Consider the following 25,211-nt stretch of genomic DNA (forward strand, 5'->3'; position numbering starts at 1 on the left):
TCTCAAGCAACAATTCTTTGTTTAGAAATGCAAAGAAGTATATGGAATACTTAATATTAAAAAAAATACTTAAAATGCTACTTTTTAAATTTAAGGAATGCTGCCAAAGAAAATTCAGCTATTTAAAATGACTTGTTTGCTGTAATAATAAAAAGGGATAAGAAAGAAGTCTGGAAAACTTGTTAGACTTTCTAGGCCTTTTTGCCAATTTATCCGTAGACAGTGCCCACAGAGGTGTGACCTTGCTGACAAGTACCAGGATTTAAAGTTGAACCTTGTGATTTACTTCATTTTTATCATCTAATCTCCTCTTGTGCTATTATTTTGAAAAGTCCAAAAAGTACCTTTTATTTTGAAAATTATGTTGAATAATACAATTTCTACAAAATAAAAATGCAAAATTAGTATTATGTTCTTCCCAGAGGCTTGAACACATACACGATCAAACACAAGTGGAGTCAGTCAGTCTTTTAGAGGTTCTGGAGAAACAGTTTGATCAACTTTTTACTTCTCTTGATTCCAGGTAATAAAAAATAGACTCAATGAAACTGAAGTTCTAACATTAACATGTCATTTTATTTCTTTGTATAGATTGAAGTAATGAGTAATTTTTAAACAAGTTTGGAAGATAATGGGTGGTCTCTACAGGCTGATGTTTACAGCTTCAAAATAAGGAACAATTTGTGTATTTTTTTATTATTCAGTCTATTTGCTTTCTCGTCCCAAAGCTAACTGTTAAAATGAACAGGCTTCTTTCTTAAAGCAGCACAGAAAATTATTTGCAAACTCTGAATCTGTGTTGTAGAATTTAGCTTACTTGGGAAAACGCAAACATGTTCTTATATGTAGTTCCATCATTTTTTTCGTAAATTTATTTGCATCAGAGCAAATAATACTCTGATACTTTCTACTACTTATTTCTAAACAAATACCATACAGTTATATATTTATCACTTGTTAAAAAACTCTTTGATATATATGATCTGTAATGATTTTAATCACATTCTACACTTGAAGAAATAGGATCGTAAAAGTTCTGACATGCCCAAAGAATATATTAGTAGTGAGTGATAATTGTTCTTTTGACTCCTAGTGCTTGTAGGCACAATACACTATCAGTGAATCAGTTGATATTCTTTACTCTTACATGTTGATGCAATCTCACATGTGGTCTTTATAATATTTAAGTGATGGGTAACGTGCATGCATTTATTTTACAGTTTTTACAGTGGTAAAACATATATAACAAAGTTTACCATTTTTATATGGTAACTTTAACTTTCTGAAGAAACACCAAGTTGTTGTCTACTGTTGCTGCACATTTACTTTCCCACCAGCAGTGTATAGGGTTGTTCCACTTTCTCCACATCCTCCCCAGCAGTGTTATTTTCTGATTTTTTCTTTTCTTTTTGATAATCACACTCTAATGGGAATGAAGTAGTATCTCATTGTGATTTTGATTTGCATTTTCCTAATGACTGGTTATGTTGAGTATCTTTCCATGTGCTTATTTACTGGCCATCTGTATACTTCTTTGGGAGAATGTGTAGTCAAGGCCATTTGTATACTTCTTTGGGGGAATGTGTATTTGCCTATTTTTTTGTTTGTTTGTTTTTAATTTTTACTATTTTTATTCCCATCACTCCACCCCTCCTCTTTGGCCACCATCAGCTTGTTCTCTGTAGCTATGGATCTGTTTCTGTTTTGGTTATTCATTTACTTTGTATTTTTAGATTCTACATGTAAGTGAGATCATAAGGTATTTGATCTCAATTTGTCTTTCTCTGACTTATTTCACTTAGCATAATGTTACCCGCAAGTGGCAAGATTTCATTCTTTTTTTATGGCTGAATTACATTCTATTTTGTGTGTGTGTGTGTGTGTGTGTGTGTGTGTGTACCACATCTCTTTTATCCATTCATCTATTGATGGATGTCTAGGTTACATCATATCTTGGTGCAGTGAACATGGAGGTGCATATATCTTTTCAAATTAGTGTTTTTGTTTTCTTCAGATAAACACCCAGAAGTGGAATTGCTGGATTGTATGGCAGCTGTATTTTTAATTTTTTGAGGAATCCCCATACTGTTTTCCATAGTGGCTGCACCAATTTGCAGTCCCACCTACTGTACAAGGTTTTTCCAAATCCTTGCCAGCACTTGTTTGTTGAGTTAATTGATAATAGCCATTCTGATAGGTGTGAAGTGGTATCTCACTGGTTTTTATTTGCTTTTCCCTGGTGATGAGTGATGTTGAGCATCTTTTTACATATCTGTTGGCCATCTGTATGTCCTCTTGAGAAAAATGTCTATTCAGATCGTCTGTCCATTTTTTAATTGGAGTGTTTGGTTTTATTGGTGTTAAGTTGTATGAGTGCCCATTTTTGAATTGCATTATTTATTTTGTTCTTGGATTGTAGGTGTTCTTTATATATTATTGGTACTAATCTTGTATCAGATACATCACTTTCAGATATTTTCCCTCTTCTATGACTGCCTTTTCACTCTCTTGATAGCAGTATTTGATTCACAGAAGTTACTGATAAAATCCAACTTACCTTTTGTTGCCTATGCTTTTGTGTCATATCTAAGAAATCATTGCCAAATCTAATATGAAGCTTTCCCCCTATTTTTAAAAAGAGTTTTATAGTTTTGGCTCTTATATTTAGGTCTTTGATTCATTTTGAGTTAGTTTTTGTATGTGGTATAAGGGAAGGGTCCAACTTCATTTTTTTCCATTTAGATGTCCAATTTTCCAGCACCATTTGTTGAAAAGACAGTCTTTTCTCCATTGAATGGTCTTGGTACGCTTATCAAAACTCAGTTGACAGTATATGTGAAGGTTTATTTCTGGGCTCTCTATTTTGTTCCATTGGTCTATCTGTCCTTATGCCAGTAGCACACTGTTTTGATTACTATAGCTTTGTAGCAAGTTTTGAAATCAGGATGTGTAAGTCCTCCAACTCTGTTCTTTTTCAAGATTGTTTGGTCAGTTTGGGGTCCCTTGAGATTCCATATGACTTTCAGGATGGGTTTTTCTTTCTTTTTTTTTTTTTAATTAAAGCTTATTGGGGTGACAATTGTTAGTAAAGTTACATAGATTTCAGGTGTATACTTCTATAATACATCATCTATATATATCACGTTGTGTGTTCACCACCCAGAGTCAGTTCTCTTTCCATCACCATGTATTTGATCAGGATGGGTTTTTCTGTTTTGCATGAAATGTCATTGGGATTTTGATAGGGATTGCATTGAATTGTAGATCGCTTTGGGTGGTATTGACCCATGAACATGGGATATTTTTCCTTTTATTTCTTTCAGCAAGGTTGTATAGTTTACAGTAAGAGTATAAGTCTGCTGCCTCCTTGGTTAAATTTATTCCTAATTATAATCCTTTTCTATTTTAAAGGAATTGTTTTCTTAATTTCCTTTTTAGAGTGTTTGTTGTTGGTGTATAGAAATGTGTCTGATTTCTGTATTGATTTCATATCCTACATCTTTGCTGAATTCCTTTATTAGATCTACTGATATTTTTATGGCACTTTTAGGGTTTTCTACATATAAGATCATGTCATCTGCAAAAATATAATTTTACTTCTTTTCCAATTTGGGTGCTTTTTCTTTTTGTTGTCTAATTTCTGTGGCTAGAACTTACAATAATATGTTAAAGAGCAATGTCAAAAGTACACATCCTCATCTTATTCCTGATCTTAAAAGCTGTTAGTGTACCATCTAGTATAATGTTACCTGTGAGTTTTTCATATATAGCCTTTATTATGTTAATGTAGTTGCCTTCAATTCCTAGTTTATTGAATATTTTTTATTATGAAAGTATGTTGAAATATGTCAGATCCTTTTCCTGCATCTTTTGAGAGGATCGTGGGGGGTTTTTACTTCTTTCTTTAACGTGTATAACATTAGTTGATGTTTGTATATTGAATCATCCTTGTATTCCAGGAATAAATCCAACTTGGTCGTGATGTGTTATCCTGTTAATTTGCTGCGGAATTCAGTTTGGTAGAATTTTGTTGAGGATTTTGCCTCAGTATTCAGATATTGGTCTGTAGTTTTCTTTTTTTTTTCTTTTGTAGTATCTTCATGCAGCTGTGGTAATGCTGGCCTCATAGAATGCATTAGGAAGTATTTCTGCCCCTTCAGTTTTTGGAAGGGTTTGTGGAAGATTGGTATTAATTTTTTATTAAACATTTGGTAGAATTCACCAGTGGAAGCCGTCTAGTTCAAGGCTTTTCTTTGTTGGGAGATGTTTTTTTTATACCTATTCAATCTCCTTACTTGTTATTGGTCTGTTCAGATTTTCTATTTCTTCCTGATTCAGCTTTGGTAGGTGGTGCGTTTCTAGAAATTTGTCCATTTCAACTAGTTTATCCTATTTCTTGGCATACAGTTGTTCATAGTATTCTCTTCTAATCTTTTTCATTTCTGTAAAATTGGTTATCATGTGCCCATTTTCTTTCTGACTTACTAAATTGATTCTTCTCTTTTTTTTTCTTTCTCAGTCAATGTACCTAAAGGGCTGTCCATTTCGATATTTTCATAGAATCAACTTTTGGTTTCATTGATTTTTCTCTATTTTTTTCTATTCTCTATATCCTATCTTCACTCTGATATTTATTATACCTCCCTTCTAACTTTGGATTTAGGTTGTTCTTTTTCTAGTTCCTAGGATGTAAAGTTTGGTTGTTGGTTTGCCATCTCTTTTTTAATAGAGTTTACAGTTACATATTAACCTTTTAGCTCTGCTTTCATTGCTTCCCATAAATTTTAATATTTTGGGTTTTTTTTGTTTTAATTTGTTTCAAGGTATTTTCCTAGTGATTTTTTTTTTTTTACCTATCTGTGTTTAGGAGTATGTTAATTTCCACATATTTACAAATTTTCTAGTTTTCTTCTGTTACTGATTTCTAGTTTCATTCCATTGTGACCAGAAAAGATAATTTGTATGCTTTCTGTCTTTTAAAATTTATTAAGACTTGTTTGACCTAACACATGGTCTAATCTGGAGATGTTCCACGTATGCTTGAGGAAAATGTGTCTTCACTGTTGGGTGGAGTGTTCTCTATATGTCTGTTAGGTCCAATTGGTTTATAATATTGTTTAAGTATTTATTTCATGATTGATATTCTGTATGGTTTTCCTATCCATTATTGGAAGTAGGATATTGAAGTCTCACCTATTATTGTAGAACTCTATTAACTCTAGAACTCTATTAAAGGGTTCTGTAGAACCCTTTAATTCTGGCAGTGTTTGCTTCGCTTTAATTCTGTCAGTGTTTGCTTTATATATTTTGGAACTCTTATATTTGGTGCATATGTATGTGTTGTAACTGTTATATCTTTCTGGTGAATTGACCCTTTATCAATATAACATCCTTCTTTGTCTCTTGTAACAGTTTTTGACTTAAAGTCTATTTTGTGTGATTATTAATATTGCCACCCTAGCTCTCTTTTGGTTACTATCTGCATGGAATATATTTTTCCATTCTTTCATACGTTCTTTTATGTATGTCTTTAGATCTAAAGTAAATTTCTTGTAGACCCGAATATATGCTATCATTTTTTTAATCTGTTTTTGTACTCTGTCTTTTGATTCAGAAGTTTAATCCATTTACATTTAAAGTAATTACTGATAAAGAAGGACTTACCTACTTTTTCCATGCTGTTTTCATTGTCTTACAGCTTTTTCTGCCATTTATTTCCTGTATTACTATCCTCCTTCCTTTTTTTTTTTGTAGTGACAAATTTTGATTCTCTTTTCATTTCTTTTTTGCATATTCTAGAGTTTCTTTGTGTTATCATGGGTATTACAGGTATTACATACAGTAATAGCACTGTATTTCAAATTGATACTAATTTAACTGAATTGCGTATAAAAAGTCTACTCCTTTACATCTCCATCCACTTTATTTTGCTGATACAATTGCATCTTTATTCATTGTGTATATATTAACATAGATTTATAGTCATTTTATGTATTTGTCCTTTAAATCCTATAAAGGAGAAAAAGTGGAGTTGTAAACCAAAATTACAATCACACTAGATTTTATATTTGCCCATTTACCTCAAGGTATTTACCTTTACCATAGATATTTATTTTGTATGGCTCTGAGTTACTGAGCTTTCTTTTATTCTAACCTAAAGGACTCTATTTGGCATTTCTTGTAGAACACGTATGTTGGTGATGACCTTCCTTTAGCTTTTACCTGAGAATGTTTTAATTGTTCCCTCAATTTTTTTGAAGGATGGTTTTGCTGGGTACAGAATTCTTAGGTAATGCTGGCTTCATAGAATGCATTAGGAAAAGGTTTTTTCCTTTCAACACTTGAACTATGTCACCCCACTGCCTTCTGGCCTCCAAAGTTTCTGGTGAGAAATCAACTGATAATCTTACTGAGGATCCCTTTTATGTGACAAATTGCGTTTCTCTTGGCACTTTCAAGATTCTCTGTGTCTTTTGACAGTTTGATTATATTGTGTCTCAATGTGGAGCATCTGGGTTTATTCTACTTAGATTTCTTTGAGTTCTTGGATTTGTAAATTCATGTATTTTATCTGATTTTGGAAGTTTTTAGCAGTTATTTCTTCAGATAATCATTCTGTATCTCTCTCTTTTCCTTTTGGGACTCCCATAGTGCATATGTTGGTCCTCTTGAAGGGTATCCCTGAAGTCCCTTAGGTTCTGTGTACTCCTCTTGATTCTTTGTTCTTTTTGTTCCTCAGACTCAGTAACTTCATTTGTCCTATCCTCAAGTTTACTGATTTTTATTGGTGCTCAAATCTGTAGTTGAAACCCTGTAATGAATTTATTTCAGTTATTGTACTCTTGAGCACTGGATTTTCTGTTGGTTCCTTTTTATAATTTCTGACTCTGTTGATATTCACATTTTGGTCCCTCGTTTTCCTGATTTTCTTTGTATGCTTTGTTGAAAATTGGGCACCCCCACCCCCAGCCCCTAGTCATTGCAAACTGGCTCTTTGCTGAGGCAGCCCTTCACTGAGTAGCTGAGCATGCTCTGAGCCTTGGGACAGCCTGAGGTGAAAGCTTACAGAATTCCCAGGTCTTGTGAGCATATGTTATACCTGGGTCTGAGTGTGGCTTTTTGGATTCTCTTGTATATATGGCTGCTTGTAAATGTCTTATTTTCCCTAAGAGTCTTCTAAGCTTCTCCTCTGAGCCTCAAATGGTCTGTTGTATGTCACTGCCTGCAATCTCTTGCCCAGGTGTCTACAGCTGTTGGTCTATTTTCAGCCTTCTCAAGCTGTGCCCATTGCTTCTCACTGCCTGAGCTCCAAATTAGGTGAAACAGACTCGTTCTTTAAGCAGCCCCCAGGCAAATTAGAACATTGAAAATAAAGTCTGCTGTCCTTCCTCTGGTTTGAGAGAAAGAATTGGGAACTGTGCCCTACTGCCTTCAGACCCGTACTGTGCCACGCCAAGGAGGGGGCTAGGCAAGGAGAAGTAAAACCCATAACATTTCCTACTGTTTTGAGTGTGGCTTTTTATTGATTGGGCCTTTGTTTGGTTGCTGTATCTCTTTGTCTATTTTCCAGAGTTCTTATAAGATTATTTAAACCATTTTTTTTTTTTTTGCATGTTTTTGACATCTCTGTTGGGGAACAAGAGCTTAAAATTTTCTGGTCTGCCATTTTGCTGACATCACCAAATAAGCATGAGTTTTTAGGAACCATACTAGAACTTGTCAAAATGATCAGTTTTTTACCCTAAAGAAATGACTTTCAGAGGTTATATGAACAATTACTAAAAGGTATTTGTGATACCTTTTTAGTGTGGCAAAATCTTTTTTGAGGCCAGATTTGACTTTGAGGAAATAATGAAAGACATTTGATGAATAAAATGAGTGAGTTAGACGCTACAATTTTTGGTACAAAATTTTTTAATTGCCATCATAGGGTGTGATTCCACCATAAGTTCAGAAAAGATTTAAAGTAATGAGGTAGAAGTAATGAAGGAATAATTATATAGCCTTCCTAAGTGATTACTTTGAAGGTTATAGTTAATTGACACCTAAGTTCTGGTTTGGTGAAGTCTCTTTTTAAATATCATTTCATATTCATATAATTTGTGTCTATTGATGGAAATTTAAAAATATACAGGTAGATCCTGTTAAGCAATGAGTACAGATATGTCAATGTAATGGCACAGGTGACTGCAATTAGAGAGGAATCGTCTAGGGTCTGTCTTAACCTTGTAATTCTGTGACAGCTGTATCTAGGATATAACTATAACCTACAAAATTGACTTTTTCTCTACTTACACATATATAGCTTACAATTATAATGCATTTCAGTTCAAATGAATGTTTCATTTAACCATGTTAAGTTCATTAACCAGTGAAATTACCCTTTTGATACTGTTATTAATGTAAATCCACTTTCATGTAAATGCTTACAAAATTCTTCAAATAACTTTGTGATCTTATATGAAGGAAAAAGAACTTGTGTGAAGAAGTAGTAAAAAATACAGATGATTATTTATCAAATGTAATAATGGCTAAAAACTACCTTGAAGAGAAAAAAAAAGATCTGGATGCAGCTATGAAGATTGCAAGAGAGTTAAAATCAGCACCTTCTCTAAGGACTTATTGTGACTTGAATCAGGTAATTTTAATAGTTCATAATGTGAATTATTTCTGAGGTAGCTTATTGTACATGTTTTTGAATATGATGTTTAAGAGTTATAATAAAAATGTTTTTCAGATTATCTTGTATTGGCATCAATTTAGAATTCTTAAGCTGTTTGAATTCTAAGACAAACATCAATAAATTTGTTTAGCCTCTTATTATTAAATTATTTACCATTTCGGGTAATGGTATAATAAGGTTTTTATAACACATGATCTGCGAACAAGTAGGATGACATTGAGTTGAAAGTTGATGTTTCTAGGACACTTGAATAAAAAATCAGGACAAATAAGAGTAGCAAACTAAAGGGGACTCTTGTTTTCGTAAGAAATTTAGTTATGACTTTCAACTCTTGACTTAAAAACTTAATTCAAGATCCCATTCAAGTTTTTTCCTTTCTCCGCCTGCCTCTCCAGGTCAAGAGACAAGGTGCTTTAGCTATGTCCCAATCATGTGCTCAGGGAGTAGAGTTGGGTAAAAATGAAGAAACATATTTCTTTTGAGATCATTTGGCAGGGTAGGGTTAACCATGGATCCTCTTTGCTAATTTCTACCTTGCTCCCTTGGGGAATAGATCGTACTCTGTCTTTGAATCCTCAGGGCTTCATTTTCCACAGGTAATCAGATGTTTGGACTGAACTGAGGTATGAAATAAAAGCCATTGGTTTACCTGCTTCCAAAGTCTCTAACTTTAAATGAAAGAAGAGTTTGCCGCTGTATTACTTGGCCAGACCTCCTTCCAACAGTAGTTCTAAAAAGGATAATAGTCATTTCTTGTGTGTTCCACATGAGGCATTAGGAGGTGGAAAAAAGTGGTAAATTTGGTCTTTAGTTAGCCTTGTTAGGAAGATGTGGCAAAAAAAAAGAGAGAAACATTTGAGGACAGCGATGCAGGTGCAAAATGAATCTGGTCAGAATTTCTTCCGATCATGTAGTAACTATATCTCATTTGTTACCTGTGTCTTTTGTTGTTACCTGTTATACATGTCTCCAAAAGATACTGAATTTCCTTTTATGGGGAAAAAGGTCATAAAAACTTATTTGTATCCCTTCCTTTGAGTGCCTAAAATCAAACATGAATACTTTAATTAGTGAAATGCATAAAAGGTATAGTTTTTCTTCATAAATCTTATTCTGTTTCAACAATATTTATAAAAAAAATAAAATTCACATGTGAGTGACACTTTTCTTTTGATTCCAGATTATCCGGACTTTGAAGTTAACATTTGAGAGTGAATTGTCACAAGTTAGCACTCTAAAACTAAGGAACTCTCCCAGGTAAATAAGTTATAATTCAGGAGAACATAACAATTAAATATAAAAATGTATTAGAGTCTAGTCTTACTAAAATAGCAAGCAATTATAAAATGAAAATTTGGGTCACAAGTGTTTTCCAAGTTAGCAACCAAATTAAAATAAGTGTAATTTATGATAAATAAGAAAGTTATTTAAATGTCTTTTAGAGTTTTTATGTCCTCAACTGATTTTTATTTAGAGAAAGTAATAAAGTTGTATTAGAACATTTACTTACATGCTAGTGTTTTATTTTAGGTTGAATATGAATTGCAGTGAGATCATCTGTATGTTTAACAGTATGGTAAAGATTAAATCTGAGGACTCAACAAAGTAAGTATTTATAAGAATGACAATGTACCATTAGTGTCTGACAGGGCCTAAGAGACAGAAAAAGTGATGTTTGGTGTAGTATGTATGAATCAAAAGTTGAAAAACAATATAAAGGGCAAAATAGTTTCTATCAGTTATAGTCTATGTAAAATATTTAAGAATTAAAAGACCTAGCCAAGGGATCAGTATTCAATGAGATATGTGGCAAAGTTATTTTTGAGATTCATTCATGTAGCCAACATTGAACACTGATTTTGTGCCAGGCATTAACACCCTAGATGTTGATCAGAGAAGTTCCAATAAGTAGAGCACGGCATAATTGCTATTGTAGTTATATATGCAGAATTTAGTAGGCGGGGAATAGAATACTTAGGTTGGCTTTCTTTTCCAATATCCAGATAGACATGAGAAGCCAAATTGTTAGAAGCTGCTTTGTTTGCAGTCTTGTTTGCAGTAGAGGGAATAAGATTAATTAAAGAGCTTAACAGCATTAGGCCCAGATAGCTTTCCATTCCTTGCCACCACAAGGAACACCTTCCCAAAGCCCTGGAGTATCGGTCCCTTGACTCGAGCCACTTCCCCCAGTGTGGAGCCCTGCCCCATACTTGCCCCTGTGACTTGACTTTTTGTGCTCCAGAGGATAATCATCATTTTTCCAATCAGTACGTTATTTCAGACATTTTGATAACTTGAATATGGTTACTGTCAAATATATATTTTTTTACTGTCAAATATTTTTAATACCAAAAGCTATTGTGTCTTTTTAAGAATCTGTATTGATCTTGTCTTGACTTAAAAATTTTTTTTTAAACTTTTACTTATTTAAGTATGTTTTTCCAGGACCCATCAGCTCCAAGTCAAGTAGTTGTTTCAGTCTAGTTGTGGAGGGCGCAGCTCACAGTGGGCCATGTGGGGATCGAACCGGCAACCTTGTTGTGAGGAGCACTGTGTTCTAACCAACTGAGCTATCCGGCTGCCCCTTGACTTTAAATTTAACTCAGTAGTCATTTAAATTTTTTCCTAGTTTCTAGGGAAAGTATCAGTGTACCTGCATCTAGTAATTACAGGTGGTAATTAAACATTGCGTTTGCCCAGTGAGAGCAGGTATTAGAGCAGCCCAGTGAAGAAGGTTAAGGACAGTACTCCAGAAAAATAAGAAATTGTAGGGTAGGGAAAAGGTAGCTTGCAAAAAAACAAACAGAAACCAAGCAAAACGGCGAAGGAGCAGGCAGAGGCTGAAAGACAGAGTGGTGGTCTAGAAGTCAAGAAGGGGTTTATGAGACTGAAGGTGGTTGACAGTGTTAAATGTCTTAATAAAGCTAGACAAGAGTTGTTATAAAAAGAAACATTTAGATTGCAAAGTTGCGTGCATATATGTATCCTCAGACCTTTATTCAACACGTACTGATTTTTCTTGCATTAAGTGCATACCTTCTGTTGGAAGAGACAGATGTGTCACTGCTTTTAATTGACTTTTTTGGTTCTTATTTCTGAAATGCTTCTTAAATGATCTGTGATGGAGCTAACTCTATCATGGGTTAACTAAAATACAAGCTCATTTCTGTACTTGTGGATTTCATAGCCTAAATCTGTGTGAATATGTGAAGAAGATAGAAAAATATGGAGTAAACAGAATAAATAATCCGCTGTGGGTTAGTGGTTCTTGAATAGTGATACCCAAAGGATTCAGATTAATCATGATTTCTAACCATGGTGGAGGCTTCTAATAATTTTCTCAGGATTCTACCCTTCACTGTTTTTGTTTGTTTGTTTTTTAACAATTTTATTGGGGAAGGGGAAGAGGACTTTATTGGGGAACAGTGTGTACTTCTAGGACTTTTTTTTTCCCCCCAAGTCAAGTTGTTGTCCTTTCAGTCTTAGTTGTGGAGGGTGCAGCTCAGCTCCAGGTCCAGTTGCCGTTTCTAGTTGCAGGGGGCACAGCCCACCATCCCTTGCGGGAGTCGAACTGGCAACCTTGTGGTTGAGAGGATGCGCTCCAACCAACTGAGCCATCCGGGAGCTCAGCGACAGCTCAGCTCAAGGTGCCGTGTTTAATCTTAATTGCAGGGGGTGCTGCCCACCATCCCTTGCGGGACTCGAGGAATTGAACTGGTAATCTTGTGGTTGAGAGCCTGCTGGCCCTTGTGGGAATCGAACCGGCAGCCTTCGGAGTTAGGAGCACGGAGCTCCAAATGCCTGAGACACCAGTCCGGTCCCCTTCACTGTTTTTTTGCACTTTATTTTTAAGCCAATGAATTAAAAGAATAAATAATCTTAACATAATTTAAAATCAAACACCTAAGCCAAATAAAAATGACTTTGTTTGAAAACTTATATCCAGCGTTCTTTTAGGACTAGATCATTGTGGCATGACTGTATCAAATTCTTCATCTGCTCATTGATTATACCTCTGTTGCCCTTTTCAAGCCCTTGGGCTTGCTTGGAGCTGGGACTGGGCAAAAATTTCTCTTTGGGTAATAGAAATGTTCTAAAATTAGATGTGGTGATGGTTGCACAACTCTGTAACTTTAGTAAAAAATCAGTGAATCTTACGGTGTGTGAATTACATATTCATAAAGCTGTTTAAAAAATACCCCTGAACACCTGTGTAACTTTACCCCTTGGTGTGTGTCACAATATTAAGTGTCATGTGGAAAGGAAATGATTGAAGGTAGATATAAAAATTTTATGAAATGATTTAAAGTGGCCATATGGCTCTGTATTTTTAAACAGATGTGATCCCTCCAAAAGTGAAATTGGCCAGAATGTTCAAAGGAAATACAATCATGGAAAGGAATTTTCTTGTCCTGATACATACCTCTCACCAGAAAAGAAAAAGGTTGACATATCTTTGCTAACTAATGAAGCCCCACCTCCTTCTTTGCAACTGGAAGCCAAAGATGTGCATTTAGAAGTAAAAAACTTCCAGCCACTGAAAGAGGTTGCTGCAACAACATCCTCCAAAACCGTTGCTGCTCTGCCTCAGATGGGTTCTAGCCCTGATGTGATCATTGAAGAAATTATTGAAGAAAACCTGGAAAGTGAGTGAAAATAGAAAAGCAAAGAGACAATATATTGTGTCTGTAATTAGAAACAAAATTAGTACCTTTCTGTCACTGTACTTAACAGAAACATATTGCTCTTAGCTTATACCATTCCCCTACTTTCACATTTTCTAAAATTAGGATCATTTTTATTATTTTTATTTTTATTTTATTTTTTTTTAAAGATTTTTATTGGGGAAGGGGAACAGGACTTTTATTGGGGAACAGTGTGCACTTCCAGGCCTGTTTTCCAAGTCAAGTTGTTATCCTTTCAATCTTAGTTGTGGAGGGTGCCACTCACCTCCAAGTTGTTATCCTTTCAGTCTTAGTTGTGTCGGGCACAGCTCAGCTCCAGGTCCAGTTGCCGTTGCTAGTTGCAGGGGGTGCAGCCCACCATCCCTTGCGAGAGTTGAACCGGCAACCTTGTTGTTGAGAGGACGCGCTCCAACCAACTGAGTCATCCGGGAGGCAGCTCAGCTCAAGGTGCCGTGTGCAATCTTAGTTGCAGGGGGCGGAGCCCACCATCCCTTGCGGGACTCGAGGAATTGAACTGGCAACCTTGTGGTTGAGAGCCTACTGGCCCATGTGGGAATCGAACTGGCAGCCTTCGGAGTTAGGAGCATGGAGCTCTAACCGCCTGAGCTACCGGGCCGGCCCCATTTTTATTTTTAATGAAATAATATAGCTAAGCTCTGAGATATAAATTTAATATTTGATTCAAATAGGGTTTTGACTTTTTAGTGTTCCACATATAAACCTCGTATAAAAGGTGAAAATGTAAATGAGATTTGTAGAAGCAATCTCATGACCGTCCTTGCATTTAAGAACAGCTTCTCTTAAATCATTGTTCTGGGATAGAATCTGTTATAAAATGAACTATTGTGAATATAATAGCATCTCTTTTGTAGCATTTACATGTATCATAATTATTTGATTAGATTGCCAATATTGGTATTCTCCCCATTAAACAAGCATGAAATACTAGTGTGTGTAGTTATACTACTGGTTTTCTTTAGGGCCATTTGCAAGATCCACTTGGTTCTCTTCCTTCCCCCTATCGTCTGTTCCATTGGTCAACTCTCCAGAATGACACGAATACAAAAAAGAGATATGCTGTTTTCTCTCCATTTCACTGCATTATCATCACTGATATCTCAGCTAAGAAACCGCTCATGACTACCTACTGATACAGGGGGTCTTGCCATTTCAGTATTTTTCAATTCAAATACAGTGTTTTAAACAATAGTATGCCATTGTCAACTTAATAAAATTAGTGCAGTTGCTTTTACTTCCTATTTTGCTGTCGCATGCCTCACAGGTTATCTTATGGAGACACCCAGATATCCAAACAAGCCTCTTCAGGAAAAGCCATCTCTTCCTTTTGGCTCAAAAGCAGGTACTTGAACAACTCTGAACTTGATATTGTGGAGTTTGCTTTATGTATAATAGCCCTTAGGTAGAGTGAAGCAATGAAGAAAAAAATGAATTTTACTGATAACTAAAACTTCTTCCTTTTTAACGCTAAAAGTTTGGCTGTTATTGGCAAAAACATTTCTAAAATTTGTAACACTTCTCTCAGGTGTCTCTCCAGTTACATATATTTATCTCCTTACCCCATCCTCAATATGGGTATTATTCTTTGTGATCTATATTGGATAATTTTAATTATCCATTTGCTCAATTTTTATCATCTGTACTTGGCTATCTCCAATTCTAGTACTCCTAGTCTTTTAAAAACATTTTTACTATATTAAACATCTACATTGCTCAAAATTTAAATATTTAATATATATTATGTAGTATATGTGAAAATGTAATATATGTACGTTAAAATACCCTATGAAACTTTTCCCCTAACCTATTGCCATTCCATCCAGCCTGTCCCTCCCTTCCAGAGCTTCTCTATGCATATACAAACACACATACATATATTACTTTTCTAACTTTTTGTTGTTTTACACAAAACATAGCATACCTATGAATACCTATACAAAGAATTAAAATAACACTATTCTGTTCTTTTAATTCTTTTCTTAATATTATACTCTGGAGATCTTTTCATATCAGATGCAACACTTGGCTTAATTAGTATTATATACAAAAAATGTCTTACCATCTTTTACTCTACCCCAACTCTATCTCCATCTAAACACCCATCTTCCCCTAAATGCTGCTCAGTATGTTGGCTTTCCCCATTCATTTTTTCATGCCTCTCTAACCTGATAAGATTTGGGATTCAGAGTGACTATGAGCTAATTATTGGGAATACTATAGATTACATAGGATTTTAGGTGGCTATATTAGAAACCTAATCATTACCAATGGGTTTATGAGTTCCAAATATGTTCACAAATAAACTGAAGTTTTGTTGTAATACAAGGGACTTAATATTACTGACTTTACAGTCTGACTACCACATGAACTGCAATTCCACTTAATTTAACATATTTTGCAAGTAAATAAAATATTTGCATTTCAGTTTGCTAATCTTTTTGTTCCACTAGTCTAGTTACTATTTTGGCATTGGACTCTTTTTGTGGGACCTCCGTATTCTAGAGTTTGCAATGCCACAAGATACTTATTCTTTTAGAGGGTATTGCATTCAGGTTTTGCGAATTCTTTCCTAACTTATGGTTTATTAATGTGGTTTAAATATTCTTATCCAGGTCCTCCAGAGCTAGTGTTTGTAAGTCATGTAATACATCCTTGTCACTTCTACATCCGGAGATATTCACAAAGAAAAAATGCAACAGTCTTAGAAAAGAAGGTGAATCAGTTTTGCAGTGAAAGTGTCCACCTTCATCCTTCAGACATTTTGGAGCTAGGTAATGAAATATTACTACAGGTTAAAATATCAAGTGTATATAAATATTGTTGGCCAGCTCATATAAACTTTTTATAGTAGGATTTGTACTCCAAGCATAAAAGTTTTGGAATCATTTAACATAAGTTAAATTTTATTTAGGTAAGTTAGCTAAATACTCCAAATTGACCACTGAGTGAGATAACACAAAAACTCCACTATAGAGTGAGATGAGTTTTATAAATGACAAAACCCAGCGCCTGTTACGTAGTTTGCCCCTTGGTCTCCAAGGCAAACTGTTCCTCTAAGATGATTACTTATAATGTGACTCCAGTCCCTTGATGTCCACATGTAATGCTGAGGATGTACTTAAACACTTGATGAGATGCTGGAGGATAGTGGCATCCGTTTCCTAGGGCCACACAAAGGGTAGTTGGAAAACTTAACTAGACCATCTTAATTCTAAGGATATGTGTAATTTGTCATAATTGGGGCTTTCATTAAAAATATTTTCCTTGTAACTCTTTTGACTAAATTTTGGTTATACTCTGTAATAAGATGAAGCTATGATTTGTTTGATTTACTAATACAGCATTTTTCTAATTCTGTTAATAGCAGTCAATGTCTATATATAACTAATACCCAAAAAGTGTAATCTGTTTAGTCTTGTGTAGTAGTTCTTTAAAACTGTGATTAACTCTCAGCATATCTGTGGAGCTTAACAGAGTATCAGAAGCCTAGGATCATCACATACTTCTGACAAAAATTAATAATAATTTTCAAACTTAAAAAATAACACAAGGGAGTGGCGGCAGATTGCAGAGGAGCCGTGAAGCTCAAACTCTGGGAGGCCTGGCGGGCAGCCCTGGTCCAGGGAGACTGGGAAGTGTGTGTGATTTTGGCTGCGCTGGGAGAGAAGAGACTCTTCCACCCCCAACCACAACCTTTTCTGGCCCGCGGGAAGAGGGCGACGGGCAGCTGGGTTGGGAGAGTGAAGACCCCTCCATCCCCAGTCCCCACCCTTTCTGGCCTGCCTAGGGTGGGGCGGGTGCAGCTGCAGAGACACACCCGGAGATCAGCAGTGAGGCAGGCGCAACTCTGGGTTTTCAGCAGACCAGAAATCTCCCGCCCGCACTCACACACACACACACACACACACACACACACACACACACACACGGAAGAAGTGCCTTAAGTCTCAGGAGTTCTGGACACGGGGCCGGTGGTGCCACTCTCAGTTTGCATATGTACAGGCAAGGGCAGAAACTGCACTGATTTTGTAAAAACTATCATCCAGACCCCTCGGGCCCACGCATTTAAGTCTGCAGTCCCAAAGTCTCTCTGGGCACCAGGTGACCGGCTCTGCCTGCGCAATAAGCAGGGGGCTCTTTGGTACAGCAGAGGACAACCTGGACATTGCTTGGTGGGCTCAGGCCTGGACTGTCGCTGCTGCTTGTTTTGCTTTGTTTTGTTTTGTTTTGCTTTGTCTTTATATCTTCGATATCTTTGCCTGTGACGAGTAGGGGTTATCAGGTGGTTTTGCATGTGAATGTATTTGATTTTTTTTCTTTGTTGTTGTCGTTGCTGTTGTGCTTGGTGATTTGCTTTGTTCTGAAACTGCCCTGCCGGGGCTCAGCTTGTGAGGCACGGTCAGCAGATCGGAAATCTCCCGCCCGCACCCATACACACACACTGAAGAAGTGCTCTGAGACTCAGGTGTACTGGACAAGGGGCTGGTGGGGCTACTCTCAGTGTGCCTACGTGCAGACAAGGGCAGAAACGGCACTGACTTTGTAAAAACTATCATCCAGACCCCTCAGGCCCACGCATTTAAGTCTGCAGTCCCAAAGTCACTCTGGGCACCAGGTGACCGGCTCTGCCTGCACAATAAGCAGGGGGCTCTTTGGTACAGCAGAGGACAACCTGGACATTGCTTGGTGGGCTCAGGCCGAGACTGTCGCTGCTTTTTGTTTTGCTTTGTTTTGTGTTGTTTTGCTTTGTCTTTATATCTTTGATATCTTTGCCTGTGACGAGTGGGGGTTATCGGCTGTTTTTTGCATGTGAATGTATTTGATTTTTTTCTTTGCTGTTGTCGTTGCTGTTGTGCTTGGTGATTTGCTTTGTGCTGAAACTGCCCTGCTGGGGCCCAGCTTGAGAGGCACGGGATTCAGCATATCCAGGGGCCAACTCCAGACCAAACCGGAGTTCTGCCGGGTTTGACCTCCAGGTCACACACCCAGAGGGGGTTCTCCGCAGGCACTGGAACCCATAGAGGCCAAACCACATTTGGGTGGTCAACCCTCACGCAGCAGAGCGCCCTGCAGGGGGCAGAGCCAAGTCTCACAACGGGTCAGCCCAGGAGTTAACCCCACCTACTCACAAGCAAAAAGCAATTAAAGATCTTCTTGAACGGGACAGTGTACACAACACAAGAGTCACCTTTGGAGCACACGCAGAGGAGGACGACACTGTGCGAGTCAAATATAAAGGACACATACTACATAAGATAACCTAGCAAGAACTAAGAACTCTAGGGGATCTACCTAATATATCAAACACAGTCAGCCAGAATGGGGAAACAAAGATACACGTCCCAAATAAAAGAACAGAAGAAGCCTCCACATCTGGAACCAAATGAAGCAGACGTAACCAACCTTTCAGAGACAGAGTTCAGAACACTGGTGATAAGAATGTTTAAGGAGCTTAGAGAAGACATAAAGAAGGATGTAGAAATCATAACGAACGAGCTTAGAGAAAACATAAAGAAGGATGTAGAAATCATAACGAACAACCAGTTAGAACTAAAGAACACAATTACCGAAATTAAGAACTCACTTGAAGGAATTACCAGCAGGCTAGATGAAGCAGAGGATCGAATCAGCGACTTAGAAGACAAGGTAGCAGAGATCACCCAAACGAAACAACAGAAAGAAAAAAGAATAAAAAACAATGAGGATGGCTTAAGAGACCTCTGGGATAACATCAAGCGCAACAACATGCGCATCATAGGAATACCAGAAGGTGAAGAGAGTAAGCAAGGGATTGAGAACATATTCGAAATAATAATGTCTGAAAACTTCCCAACCTGATGAAGGAAACCAACATACAAGCCCAGGAAGTGCAGAGAGTTCCAACCAAGATTAACCCAAACAGGTCCACACCAAGACTCATTATAGTTAAAATGGCAAAGCTTAAAGACAAAGAGAGAATCCTAAAAGCAGCAAGAGAAAGACGGAGGGTTACATACAAGGGAACTCCCATAAGACTATCAAATGATTTTTCTACAGAAACATTGAAGGCCAGGAGGGAGTGGCAGGAGATACTCAAAGTGATGGAAAACAAAGGCCTACAACCTAGATTGCTTTATCCAGCAAGGCTATCACTTAAAGTTGATGGAGAGATAAAGAGCTTTCCAGAAAAAAATAAGCTAAAGGAATTTATTACAACCAAGTCAGCATTGCAAGAAATACTAAAAGGACTTCTGTAAATAGAAGAAAGATCAAAACAACCTAACTACAAATTTAAAAATGACAATAACTATGTACCTATCAATAATCACTTTAAATGTAAATGGATTAAATGCTCCAATCAAGAGACATAGGGTGGCTGACTGGATAAGAAAGCAAGACCCTTGTATATGCTGTATACAAGAGACTCACCTCAGAACAAAAGACACACACAGGCTGAAAGTGAAGGGTTGGAGTAAGATATTTCATGCAAATGGAAACGAGAAAAAAGCTGGAGTTGCTATACTTATATCTGACAAAATAGACTTTAAAATGAAGAACATACTAAAAGATAAAGATGGACACTATATAATAATAAAGGGATCGATCCGACAAGAGGACATAACCCTAGTAAACATCTATGCACCCAACATTGGAGCACCTAAGTATATAAAACAGGTACTGACTGACATAAAGACAGAGATCAACAGTAACACTATTATTGTAGGAGACTTCAACACACCTCTGACAACAAGGGACAGGTCTTCCAGACAGAAAATCAATATGGAAACAACAGCCTTAAATGATACATTGGACCACTTGGATTTAATCGATATTTTCAGAACATTTCACCCCAATGCTGCAAAATACACGTTTTTCTCAAGCGCACATGGAATATTTTCCAAGATAGACCACATGTTAGGCCACAAAACAAGTCTTGATAAATTTAAGAAAATTGAAATCATACCAATTGTCTTCTCTGATCACAATGCTATGAAATTAGAAATGAACTACAGGAAAAAAACTGGAAGACACACCAATTCATGGAGGCTGAATAACTTTTTACTAAATAATGAATGGGTTAAGCAGGAGATCAAGGAAGAAGTCAAAAGATATCTCGAGACAAACGAGAATGAAAACACGACAACCCAAAATTTATGGGATGCCGCGAAAGCAGTCCTAAGAGGGAAATTCATAGCTTTGCAGGCCTACCTAAAGAAACAAGAAACATCACTAATCAACAGTTTATCTTCACATTTAAGGGATTTGGAAAAAGAACAGCAAAATAAGCCCAAAGGGAGCACAAGGAAGGAGATAATAAAGATCAGAGCAGAAATAAATGAAATAGAAACCAGAAAAACAATACAAAAGATCAATGAATCCAAGAGTTGGTTCTTAGAGAAGATAAACAAAATCGACAAACCTTTAGCCAGACTCATTAAAAAAAAGAGAGAGAGGACCCAAATTAATAAAATCAGAAATGAAAGAGGGGAAGTGACAACGGACACTGCAGAAATACAAAAAGTTTTAAGAAGCTACTATGAGCAACTATATGCCAACAAATTTGACAATTTGGAAGAAATGGACAATTTTCTAGAGGCGCACAACCTTCCACGGCTAATTCAAGAAGAAACAGAAAACCTGAATAGATTGATTACCACCACGGAAATTGAATCAGTAATCAACAATCTCCCAACAAACAAAAGCCCTGGACCAGATGGCTTTACAGGTGAATTTTACAAAACGTTCCAAAAAGAATTATCACCTATTCTCCTCAAGCTCTTCCAAAAAATCCAGAAGGAAGGAAGACTCCCAAACACTTTTTACGAAGCCACTATCACCCTGATCCCAAAATCAGACAAAGACACCACAAAAAAAGAAAACTACAGGCCGATATCTCTAATGAACATAGATGCAAAAATCCTTAACAAAATATTAGCGAACAGAATTCAGCAATACATTAAAAAGATCATACACCATGATCAAGTGGGATTCATCCCTGATATGCAAGGGTGGTTCAACATCCGTAAATCAATTAATGTGATACACCACATTAACAAAATGAAAAATAAAAATCACATGATCATATCAATAGATGCAGAAAAAGCATTTGATAAAATCCAACAGCCATTTCTGATAAAAACCCTTAAGAAAGTGGGAATAGAGGGATCATATCTCAACATAATAAAGGCCATATATGACAAACCCACAGCTAACATCATACTCAATGGGGAAAAGCTAAAACCATTCCCCCTAAGATCAGGAACAAGGCAAGGTTGCCCACTATCTCCGCTTCTATTCAACATAGTGCTGGAAGTTCTGGCCACAGCAATCAGACAAGAAAAAGAAATAAAAGGCATTCAAATTGGTAAGGAGGAAGTAAAATTATCATTGTATGCAGATGATATGATACTATATATAGAGAACCCTAAAGACTCCACTAAGAAACTATTAGAGCTGATAGATGAATTTAGTAAAGTAGCAGGATACAAAATTAATATTCAGAAATCAGTTGCATTTGTATATACCAATAATAAAACATCAGAAGGAGAAATTAAAAAAACAATCCCATTTACAATCGTTCCAAAGACTATAAAATACCTGGGAATAAATTTAACCAAAGAAGTAAAAGATCTGTACTCAGAAAATTATAAGACACTGAAGAAAGGAATGAAGGAAGATATAAATAGATGGAAACACATATCATGTTCATGGATAGGAAGAATTAATATAGTTAAAATGTCCATACTGCCTAAGGCAATATACATATTCAATGCAATTCCTATCAAACTACCAACGTCGTTTTTCACAGAAATAGAACATATAATCCTAAAATTTATATGGGGCCATAAAAGACCCCGAATAGCAAAGGCAATCTTGAGAAATAAGAACAAAGTGGGAGGTATAACAATACCTGACTTCAAATTATACTACAAGGCTACAGTAATCAAAACAGCATGGTACTGGCATAAAAACAGACACATAGATCAATGGAACAGAATAGAGAGTCCAGAAATAAATCCACGCCTATATGGCCATTTAATCTACGACAATGGAAGCAAGAATGTACGATGGAGTAAAGACAGTCTATTCAATAAATGGTGCTGGGAAACCTGGACAGACACATGCAAAAAAATGAAGCTGGACCACCTCCTTACACCATATACAAAAATAAATTCAAAATGGATGAAAGACTTAAATGTAAGATCTGAAACCATAAAATACCTAGAAGAAAACATAGGAAGAAACTTCTCAGACATTACCCGGAGTAAGATTTTTACTGATATATACCCTCGCTCGAGGGAAGTAAGAGAAAAAATAAACATGTGGGATTATATCAAACTAAAAAGTTTTTTCACAGCAAAGGAAACCATCAATAAAACAAAAAGGGATCCTACTGAATGGGAAAAGATATTTGCCAATGATATATCTGATAAGGGATTAATATCACAAATCTATGAAAAACTCACTCAACTCAACTCCAAAAAAAACAAACGACCCAATTAAAAAATGGGCAGAGGACTTAAAGAGACATTTTTCTAAAAAGGACATACAGATGGCAAACAGACATATGAAGAAATGCTCAACCTCACTAACTATCAGAGAAATGCAAATAAAAACCACAATGAGATACCACCTCACCCCAGTCAAAATGGCTATCATCAATAAATCAACAAACAAGTGCTGGCGCAGATGTGGAGAAAAGGGAACGCTTGTGCACTGTTGGTGGGATTGCAGATTGGTGCAGCCACTATGGAAAACAGTATGGAGGTATCTCAAAAATCTGAAAATGGAACTACCCTATGATCCAGTAATCCCACTCCTAGGTATCTATCCGGAGAAATCCAAAACTCCAATTCAAAAATCTTTATGCACTCCTATGTTTATTGCAGCACTATACACAATAGCCAAGACATGGAAACAACCAAAATGCCCATCGGTAGATGACTGGATTAAGAAACTGTGGTACATTTATACAATGGAGTATTACGCAGCCATAAAGAAGAAAGAAATCTTACCATTTGCAACAACATGGATGGACCTAGAGAACATTATGTTAAGTGAAATAAGTCAGACAGAGAAAGATAAGTACCATATGATCTCACTTATTTGCGGAATCTAAAGAAAAGAATAAGTGAATGAACTAACCAGAAACAGTGTTGGAGACAAAGAGGAAAAACTGAGGATTGCTAGAGGGGCGGGGGGGGGGCGGGTGAAGGGATTGAAGGGCAGTCGGTGACCACAGGATGGCCACGGGGTTTGAAAATTAATCTGGGGAACGTAATTTAGCGGTTACCAGAGGGTAAAGGGGTTGGGGGTGGGTGATGAGGGTAAGGGGGATCAGGTATATGGTGATGGAAGGAGAGCTGACTCTGGGTGGTGAACACACGATGTAATTTATGGATGATGTGATATAGAATTGCACACCTGAAATCTATGTGATTTTGATAACAATTGTCACCCCAATAAATTTAAATTAAAAAAAATTATCATGTTAAAAAAAAAATAACACAAGTATTTAAGAGGAGGGAAGTGTAGTGTTAATTTTTTTTGCAAATAATTCTCCGAAATTTAATACATACGCAAAAGAGCTCAGCTTAGATTTAGAAAATGTACTAAGAAAGCCAGAAAGTCGCCCTTTGTTTTAAATTAAGGATAATTATTATTTCAAGATAAGTATATACGAGTATGATTTAAATACTTATATGTTGAGAAATTAGTGGTAAGGGAAGAAATGTGATAGGATGCTTTAGGAGGGTATCCTCTTGTTCACTTTACCTGTTCTTCGTTATAAAGAACAAAAATGGCTTCAGCAGGCTTTTATCTATTGCAAGAAAGAATGGTTTAATAGCATGTAGTTTAAAACTAAGAATATTGGTTATGTGGTATATCAACATATGAGAAGGGTCAACAACAATCTCAAGGACAAACAAATGTTTTAGTAGAACTTAAAAGGCCCCCCTGATGTGCCTCTCAACTATCTTGATTTTATTAGCATGTACAGAGGGGATTATAGAGCATCCTTCTGTGTATAATCAGTGATCAGATCTTATTAAATTATCTCTGCTGTGTAGCTCAGTTTTTAAGAGGATGGGCTCTAACACTAAGTTCTCCTCGTACCTCTTCTAAGTAGCTCTGTAGCTTGGGCTAGGTTTCCGGGGTCTCTTTGCCTAGTTTCCTCACTTATGTGATGGGAGCACCATTTCCATAGGTTTGTTGTGGGAGTAAATGAACTCAAACATAGAATACTGAAAACATTGCTGAGCTCATAGTAAGCATTCAAATTCAGGCCTCTTCTGTTTTCCTGGTTATTTATAATGCATCTGATCCCTCCGTAAGACCTTCCTCTGCTTCTAGGTCCTTGGTTCATCTTCCCCTTCTCTGAACTGCACTGTGTATTAATTTAATTTTGGCATTTCACATTCTGCTTTTCATTGTTTATTTTCACTCCCTTTAACCAAGAGAAGGTCATTATTTCTTCCTTTATGTTACCAAAATATTTTACAAATTTTAGTACGTGTATATGTACAATGCATGTGTGTACATGCATAAGGATAGAGGGTCTTTGTTGCTGTTATTAAAGTCCTTTATTTGCCTGTCTCTTTCTTTCTTGAGTATCTTGATGGCAGGATCGTCTCATTCATTTTTGTTATACTTCATAAAACATAGGTTTTCAATAAGTGACTGCTAACTGAATATTCTTTGTTACCTCCCCTTACAGCTGATAAGTTTCTGCGGGACAGGAGCTATCATAATACACTACCTTGATCCTTCTCATAGCACTTGACATAGTACTATTATCATTTATCAGTAGATAAATGAATTAAGATTTCTTAGTAGTGGAAGTT

General features: G+C 36.4%; 1 protein-coding gene across 1 annotated transcript in view; it reads left to right on the forward strand.

Annotated features, from left to right (window-relative positions):
- Window positions 1–25,211, forward strand: part of RNF17 (ring finger protein 17) — a 100,179-nt gene that overhangs the window by 11,370 nt on the left and 63,598 nt on the right. Inside the window, exons 6-11 of the mRNA XM_033104050.1 lie at window positions 423–523; window positions 8,467–8,638; window positions 9,864–9,940; window positions 10,214–10,288; window positions 13,022–13,329; window positions 15,999–16,157. Of these exons, the coding sequence (XP_032959941.1) occupies window positions 423–523; window positions 8,467–8,638; window positions 9,864–9,940; window positions 10,214–10,288; window positions 13,022–13,329; window positions 15,999–16,157 (892 nt within the window). The remainder of the gene's footprint in view (window positions 1–422; window positions 524–8,466; window positions 8,639–9,863; window positions 9,941–10,213; window positions 10,289–13,021; window positions 13,330–15,998; window positions 16,158–25,211) is intronic.

Source organism: Rhinolophus ferrumequinum, chromosome 4 (assembly GCF_004115265.2).
Source record: "Rhinolophus ferrumequinum isolate MPI-CBG mRhiFer1 chromosome 4, mRhiFer1_v1.p, whole genome shotgun sequence".
NCBI classification, from domain to species: domain Eukaryota; kingdom Metazoa; phylum Chordata; class Mammalia; order Chiroptera; family Rhinolophidae; genus Rhinolophus; species Rhinolophus ferrumequinum.